Source organism: Dicentrarchus labrax, unplaced genomic scaffold, assembly GCF_905237075.1.
Source record: "Dicentrarchus labrax unplaced genomic scaffold, dlabrax2021, whole genome shotgun sequence".
NCBI lineage: Eukaryota > Metazoa > Chordata > Actinopteri > Moronidae > Dicentrarchus > Dicentrarchus labrax.
The window spans coordinates 9,925,231-9,933,506 of NW_026136701.1; the positions used below are offsets into that span (position 1 = coordinate 9,925,231).

The 8,276-nt window shown below is 42.3% G+C and overlaps 1 protein-coding gene across 1 annotated transcript; it reads left to right on the forward strand.

The window, feature by feature from the left end:
- Positions 1 to 5,043: 5,043 nt before the first annotated feature.
- On the forward strand, positions 5,044 to 8,088 carry ptger4c (prostaglandin E receptor 4 (subtype EP4) c). The gene is made up of 2 exons (XM_051407562.1): positions 5,044 to 6,210; positions 6,356 to 8,088. The coding sequence occupies exons 1-2, from the start codon at positions 5,350 to 5,352 to the stop codon at positions 6,947 to 6,949; spliced, it is 1,455 nt and encodes a 484-aa protein (XP_051263522.1). The 5' UTR covers positions 5,044 to 5,349; the 3' UTR covers positions 6,950 to 8,088.
- The last annotated feature ends 188 nt before the right edge of the window (positions 8,089 to 8,276 follow it).

Genomic DNA, 8,276 nt, shown 5'->3' on the forward strand with positions numbered 1-8,276 from the left:
CACTGACATGTAGCAAGGTAGGTGCGGGATGTTAGCGTTCAAAAATACTTGCCAAAACAACTGTTAAGCAATTGTGTTTTGGTGCACGTGTATGCTTGTGTATGGAACAGATGTGTACTGTGCCCAGGGCTTATCATACCCATCTAATGTACAATAGACCACAGTGTGGGCCTACATCTATATATATATAGATGATGTCAAATCAACAGGCATCTTCCCATAACATCAAAAATAATAAACACCTTTATAAATATGCTATAACACTGAACACAATAAAAAAAGAAAGAAAGAAAAAATGACAGTCAAAGACTTAATTGGAGGTCAGGGACAAAAGACAGAGAACCAGAGAGGGGAAAATAAAATAAATGGAGAGTGAGAGTAAATGAGCCTTAGCTTGCCAGTGTAATGAGCTTGGCATGTTGCAGTCGAAGCAGCTGTGTGATTGGACGTCTGTGTGGAGAGGCAGCAGTGGTGGAAAGGAAAAATCAGATAAAACTGGATGATGCCACCGCCAGCACTGAGCAGTGTGACGCCAGAAAAGACAGACCAGCATCACCATCAAATTACAGCAGCAGCGTGGACGTCACCGACATTGAGCCGTCACCACATGTTGCTCTTTCCTTCACCCAGAAAGGAAACTTGCTGTCTCTATGAAGCCCTCGAAAGCAGGAGCGTGTGAATAAATTAATGAAAACAAAGCGGCTACCTCTGTTTTTAATGTTTTCCATCTGTAATATATCTCTTTCTCTAACTGTAGCACTGCTTGTTACTCCTAAATTAATTCTTGCCTGTGGAGGCAAATATTTCACCTCAGCAGAAATAAATGGGCTTCCTCTTGAACCATTAATCCTCCAAGGGCTCACATATGTCAGAGGAAAAACAACACTTGAGTTATTCAAGCTATTTCAATGGAACATTGAAATTGTGATTTTTATCCGGTAATTTGCACTAATAGCAGGCCCATCTTGCAAAACAACAAAAGGGGGAACATGTTTTATTCCATTTAGAGAAATCACCTGTACAGGCTGTGAAGAGGACATTTAGCCAAATGGGACTATAACACTGCAGTTTCTTTGTTATACTAGTAAAGACAATTAGAAAATGACTGCATGTGTGTTTCGATTGAATTAATGCAAAGTTGAGTTTGACATTTGGGGAAATATGTTTATTAGCTTGTTAGCTACCTATCTTACACCTATATATAGTAAACATGAAGTTGCAGCCATAAGGAAATTAGCTTAGCTTAGCATGAAGACTGGAAATAGGGGGAAACAGTTAACCTGGCTTTGTCCCAAGATAACAGAAACTGCCTACACACACATCTAAAGCTCATTAAGTTACATCGTCATATCTTGCTTGCATGTTTAAAAACAAATAGTGTTGCACAACAGGTGTATGTGTCGGACTATTTCGGGGCTGGGAGCAGTGACTTTCCGGAGTCATCAGACAGTCACTGCTTCCTGCCAAAAACATTCAGTTTTATCATCTTGTTTTTACACTTTGGTTTTGTATAGATTAAACAAACCCAATTTGTGTCTGATTTTGATAACTTTGGATGGAACTAGGCTAACAGTTCCCCCCCGTATATCTACTGCACAGACAAAAGACCCGGCAAGGAAGTGAATAATTGTATATCCACCATTGTTAAACAATTCCTTTAAACCTTCCTGCAGAACTGTTAAACTAAACATACACACACTGGAAACAAAGGAATTATTGTTATTGCATGCAAGCAGTCAGCCCAGTATAATTATGCTGTGCAGCGTTTTGATTGTGAACGCATCACGTACTGATCAATGCCTAACTTACTTATTGATTTTCCTCGAAACAGAAAATCGTATGTAGTCTTTTGTACCTAATAAGCAATGAGAATCTTCCAAAGCTCTTGAGTCGTATTGCTCATTGAGAACTTAGATGCCCAATCAAACCATTAACACCATTAAACCAGCCAGTGGGGTTCCCACACGTATCAACCTCCTCCCCTCACAGCCAAGCTAATGAATGTGTGTGTATGTTTCAGCATCCTTTAAGACTGCATATACCCTCCAAGGACACTTGATTAGGGTCTCTAAAATTAGATTACGTCCTGTAATTTGGATGGGGAATCCCAGAGGATCATAGGCGCCGGGTGAGAAGAATAATGACACACGTGTACATAAGCCCACTCACACACCAAAGAAATCCTTATTAAACCCACTCTGCTCGGTGTGTGGATGGCTATGAGTCCCTCAGGCTGTGTGTAGAGAGAGTGTATATTTTTATGTGTGGGCATCGCAGTCACTGACGTCTGAAAGCTTTGGGTTATTACAGTACTGAGGGCTAACACTCAAAACACACACACACACACACACACACACACACACACACACACACACACACACACACACACACACACACACACACACAGACACAAGTGTACCCAGGGGGCATCAGTCCATGAGAGGAGGAGGAATCCACTTACACAGACAAAGACAGACAGCCTTAGCCTCCGCCACAGTCTACCATCAGACAGACCTTTCCTCCATTGTATATGATGAATTCTTTAATTTCCACTGATTGGATTATCCTACTCCTGTTGCTGTGTGTGTGTGTGTGTGTGTGTGTGTGTGTGTGTGTGTGTGTGTGTGTGTTTGTGTGTAACACTAGCTGTTGTAAATGGTTTGCCTATAGCATATGTAGTAGTATACTACAAAGACACCACTATTATTTACTGTAGTTGTGATTATAGAATATTTATTTAATTACTTATATGTAACTTTATGTCATCTATTATGCCATGTTAGAGCATGCTGTATAAGTTATATTAGAAACAACAAGAATGTTTAAGATGTCAGTTTTCCAAATCTCAAACAACTTTGTGTTAGTTTGATTAAACAAACCCCACCTCATAACTTAAGTACAATTTGAGGTATTTTGCTGGACAATTTCTGTTTTATGCAACTTGTCATTTTACTTTCAGCAAGAAATATTGTATTTTTTACTAAACTAAAATGATTTGATAGCTATAGCTGGTAGTTATGTTCCCAAATGAGATTTTACATACAAATGAACTGTTATTGATCCAAGTAACCAACAGTAAATAAAAGGGTTTAAAATTAGCTTAATCTCCACCTCCAACAAAATTAAAAGCCTGCTTTCAGTATCACAGAAATGTAATAATATAAAATATAAAACAGTCACAGCTGCCGACTGTCTGCACACGTATGTTTGATATTTTGCACATTTTGTTAATACCGTTGATACTTACATATACTTAAGTAGAATTTTCAGTGCAGGTCTTCTATTTGTGATAGAACATTTTAAAGAGTGGTATTGTTTTATTCAAGCAAACGATCTGAATAATTTTCCACCACTGTGCAAAAAACACAGGGCAGCAGCTCCGGGGCTCCCCTGCAGGCGCAGTCTGAGGCTCAGCTCAGGAAGAGAAGATCAGGAGATGCGCACTGGGCTCCAATGCAATTTCGGCTGAGAATGACTGAATTATTAATAATGGTCACTTATGAAATTATAATATAGCCTATAAACCTTATGGGTGTTTATAATGTAGGGTTTATTAAGGAGAGGAAAGGACATTATAAGAGAGAGTGAAGCAGCAGATGGTGATGATAATGTGTTTATTTTGAGTTCACTTCTGAGGTCTCTGAGGATTTTGCCCTCCGTTAATCCCTTTTCTTCTGTATATGAGATGGATGTAGATTAAATAAAGATTTATTCGCCTCTCTTCCCCAACACAAGCTTCCCTTTTAATACCATTGAAGACCACATCAAACCGACCCTCGCAAACTGAGCAGCCATTCTCACTTTGCGCCCGTTTGAAAATTAAACACGACTCCAGGCGCAGAAATAAACCTTCTGGAGTCGAGATTCAGTCGAGAAAAACTCCAAACATTTCAAACCACGAAAATACAGCACTGGCACCGTCCTTTGTGTGGAACTAAACGACGCAGTGTATTTAGGCGGTCAGCAGTGTTTTGTTCAGTGGATGGATGCTTTAGTGAAGAAGTCTCAGAAGACTCTTTAAAGAAAAAAGGGACCCTTTAAATCCAAAGCTATACATTGTTGTGGAGATTGATTTATTTGAAATAACTTGACAACAAAGACAAAACAATTGTCAAAAATCATTCCTGCTCGTGTTTCTTTCCCTGTAAACAGTCTGAGCTGTGAGCTACTGAAACTGCTGTTGTTGTCTCTTCATACCCGGAAGTCAAAGGCAGTCTACAGCTAAGGACGAGGGACTGCAGAGCCATTTATATATATAATCACTAACTCTGAGAGTCTGTCCCCATGAGTCCTCTTCTGCAAAAGAACCATGTGAAGCCCTGTGGTCGATGTGATTAATGAAGTTTGTCCAGCGGAAGCCGAAGTGCATCGGAGGCATTGTGATGAATGGATTTTTCTGGTTTGGATGATAACCTACAGTCAACATGTGGCTTGGATTGTGACATCGATTGTAACTTAATCAGGTCGTTCAGTTCAGATCGATAATTGGTTAAATGCAGAGTTTGTGGTTCCAAACTGCGGCAGTGTCTCTATCGGTGCTGTTGGTCGAGTTGAAGGCGCTGGCCTTGGTGCTGAAGTGAGGGATTTATGACACAATCTGCACCACTTACTTTTATCTCTGGACCATATGACACAAACCAGTTCTGTTTTTATAATCAACCTGTTCAGCCTGTGAAACCACATTTGTATATATATGATATGGGGACAATCGATTGGTAAAGTTTAATCAAAAGGTCAGACAAATGCAGGAGCTTGAACTTGTAAGACTGATATTCTCCGTAATGTAAATATGTGCCGGTCAGGCTGGTGAAACTCTGGTGTGATCAATATTACATTTATTTAGTGTAATTACTCTTTAAAAAATAATGTCAGTCTATCCACAAACTAGACAAAAGTTTCTCTACTAAATGAAACCAGATGTTGACATTCGGCTCCTGGCTTTAGTGAGCGGACTACTGGTATTTTACCTGAGGCTAATAACGTGACGAGCAGTGAAAAGTGTTGAATATTGATTCTTTGGCTGCAGAAATGTGATCCTGGGAAACCTGGCTCTCTGCGCCTACAGCCTGCGCGTCACTCTCCTGACATCAGCACACAGCTTAAATACCCGCAGCCCCGAGCAGTGTAAACACAACCAGGCACACCTTCATATGGGCACATCAGAGACAAACACTGCTGGAAACAGAACAAAAGAATCACTTCAGTGTAATGCACTTTATGCTCTATCGGAAATAGGTAATTTCATGATGTAATGTTGCAGTTAATGATGGTGTATTTTGTCTAGCGCTCTATATTTCCGGAGCAAGTTTTCTAAACACCACAGAAAGTTAGAGCACTTTGGTTTTAATAATGATCAACGACACTCTTGCGTTTGGAGAACTGGACACAAATGTTTCGGAGCCGCTGCCGCCTCTCTCTCTCAGCCAGAACCACAGTGGGTTCCCTGCGCTCCGGCTGGAGTCCAAGTCTCTGGTCACTTCAGCCACCATGTTCGCCGTGGGAGTCCTGGGGAACCTCATCGCCATAGTTGTGCTGTGTATCTCCAAAAAGGAGCAGAAGGAAACCACTTTCTATACTCTGGTCTGCGGGATGGCCATCACGGACCTGTTGGGCACATGCTTCACCAGCCCGGTGGTGATCGCTACGTATGTGGCCAATCGCTGGCCGGGAGGAGCGCTGCTCTGCCACTTCTTCTCCTTCTCTATGCTCTTCTTTGGCTCAGCCGGGATGTCCATCCTGTGCGCCATGGCTGTGGAACGATACTTGGCCATTAACCATGCGTATTTCTATTCCCAGCACATAGATCGAACAATGGCGCGCTTTGCGCTCCTGGTCACCTACCTGGCCAACATTGTGCTGTGCATCATGCCCAGTTTTGGCTTCGGGCAGCACGTCAGTCACTTTCCCGGGACTTGGTGCTTTCTGGACTGGAGGGCGATAGATCCAGTCGGAGCCTGCTACTCCTTCCTGTACGGCGGGGTGATGCTGGTGCTGATCGCAGTGACAGTTTTATGTAATGTGGCGGTGTGCAAGTCGCTGGTGGGGATGAACCAGAAGACAGGAATAGTCAGGACGGAATTGTCTGAGCAAGGGGGGTCACGTCGCCGGTTCCCCCGACTGCCGTCAGTCACCTCAGCGGCGGAAATCCAAATGTTCTGGCTTCTGATCTTCATGACCATCGTTTTCCTGGTCTGCTCCATCCCTTTAGTGGTAAGGACAATGTGCTATTTTATTCTGTGTATTCTGTTGTGGTATGAGCGCACGGTGCGTGTCAAACACGTTTAGTTATTGGTGTCAGTTTTATTTGTTATTAAAACATTTATTTTATACATTCTCTGTCTCTTCTTTGTGACAGGTGCGAATCTTTGTGAACCAGCTATACGACCCTGCTTATATCTCTGCTGGGGGGAAGCCTGACTACCGGAGCGACATGTTGGCGATCCGCTTCGCTTCATTCAACCCCATATTAGACCCCTGGGTGTACATTTTGTGCCGGAAGAACTTGTTACTGAAGGGCTGTGAGAAGTTAAAGAGGACAGTGGCTCTGGTTAAGGATGGTCGTGGTGACAACATTGGCTGGGTAGGAGGTCAACACTCCCCTCCTTCTTTAAACAGCAATGACACCAGTTACGCGTCATTACGCACAGCAAGCTACAGGAACGACGTGGAACACCGGGGGCCCATCAAGAACAAATCCTTCACGGACTTCGCAATGAGGCAAGCATGGGAGTATGACACTGCCCGGGTCAACTTTCACCCGTTCAGCGTCGAGTCGACCGCGATCCTCGGCTGTGAGGAGGAAGTAGGAGCCGACTCCAAAGAGGAGGTGGCGGCCAAGTCTCCAGGACGCAGCGCGACACCGCTCCTCTCTTCACATATTAGAAGAGTGGATACTGTCACCTGCACGTTCAGCACACCGAGTTCATGTCAGTCAGAGAAATGCCTTTGATAGACATTTGTTGTTTGCCACCATGAGTTAAGAAATGATTCGGCAGCTGCTTCATCTGCACAGCAAACTGGTACTTTTTGATTCAACAGATTCGAAACCCAGCGCTGCACACTATGAGTTACTTCTGATGGTTTTGAACCACCGAGGAGCCATATCAGTTTAAATGAATGATAACACTTGAAACAGCACTTAGCAACTAACTGTGACTGGAATCCTCTCAACATTAGCACTGATTGATACATCTCTCTTATATGATGTAAGCTGCTGCAGAAAGGCCTTTAAATTCAATGTAGGCTTTACTTTTAGGGTAAGTGATGAGGATCCAACATGAGTACAACATGTGATTATGCAGTATGAAATGTCCAGTTTTACATGTGCAACATCCTCTTACTATCAACCAGAATACATCTACATTTAGTTGAGGTGCAGAAAAACACAAGACCCCAACCTGGAGCTTTAAGTATAATGTGTGCAGTGAACTTGGTGGATATTGAAGGGGCGGGGTATCACTGGTGGTGATAGTTTTGGGGGTCACCACACCCACTATGGGTGCTGGTTCCAGTGTCCCCTAGCAAATGTAATTTGACCAGTAGCCACACTGGTAGAGGATATGCTCTATTATGAGATTCCTGGTGAAAGTAAACAGACAGCACCGGTGGTCAGTGTCGGTGGTGATAATTTCCAAATATGGAAATTTAAACAAAATATAGTCATACCCTATGGGTACAAATAAAATATGTGACATTCTTAGAGTTTGATACAATGTATGAATCCATATGTGCCATTCACAATACATGTTTATTCATTACGTCTTGTTGTTTCACTTTATTTCATTTTTTTTTTTTAAATCTACCTGCTGCTAATTTACTGCCTATTTGTGCCATTCAACAGTGTTGCATGATGCAGGGAAAACTGAATGTAGATCTTTTGAACATTGTTAAATCTCATTTTATATTGCACAGTTGCATACAATGTTTTGATAACTGCAGTTGTAAACAGCCAATGTGAACATATCACCCTTTAGAAAATAATTAAAAAAAACAATACTGCTGTTGCTGTACTGTAAGCTGTATGACCTGTGGTGTTTGTTGGATGTGTTGGTGGGTCTGTGCAGAGAAATAAAAGGACACCAAAGACAACACACTGCTGAGTTCTACTTGTTCTAATGGCCAAAGAACAGTAAATTATTTTCAAAGCAAATGTCTCCATTGAACAGGCAGGTGGCAGGAGAGTTTAAACAGGGGACAACAGGTTCCCATTTGGTGCTTATTTTAGACCAGCAGGTGGCAGTCCAGTATAAAGTGACCTGGAAAAAGGTAAAGTGGAG

Bases quoted from the DNA above. Each gene is read 5' to 3' on its own strand.
- ptger4c (XM_051407562.1), top strand. From the start codon at position 5,350: ATGATCAACGACACTCTTGCGTTTGGAGAACTGGACACAAATGTTTCG. The intron at 6,211-6,355 runs GTAAGGACAATG...TCTTTGTGACAG, and splicing joins TCTGCTCCATCCCTTTAGTG to GTGCGAATCTTTGTGAACCA.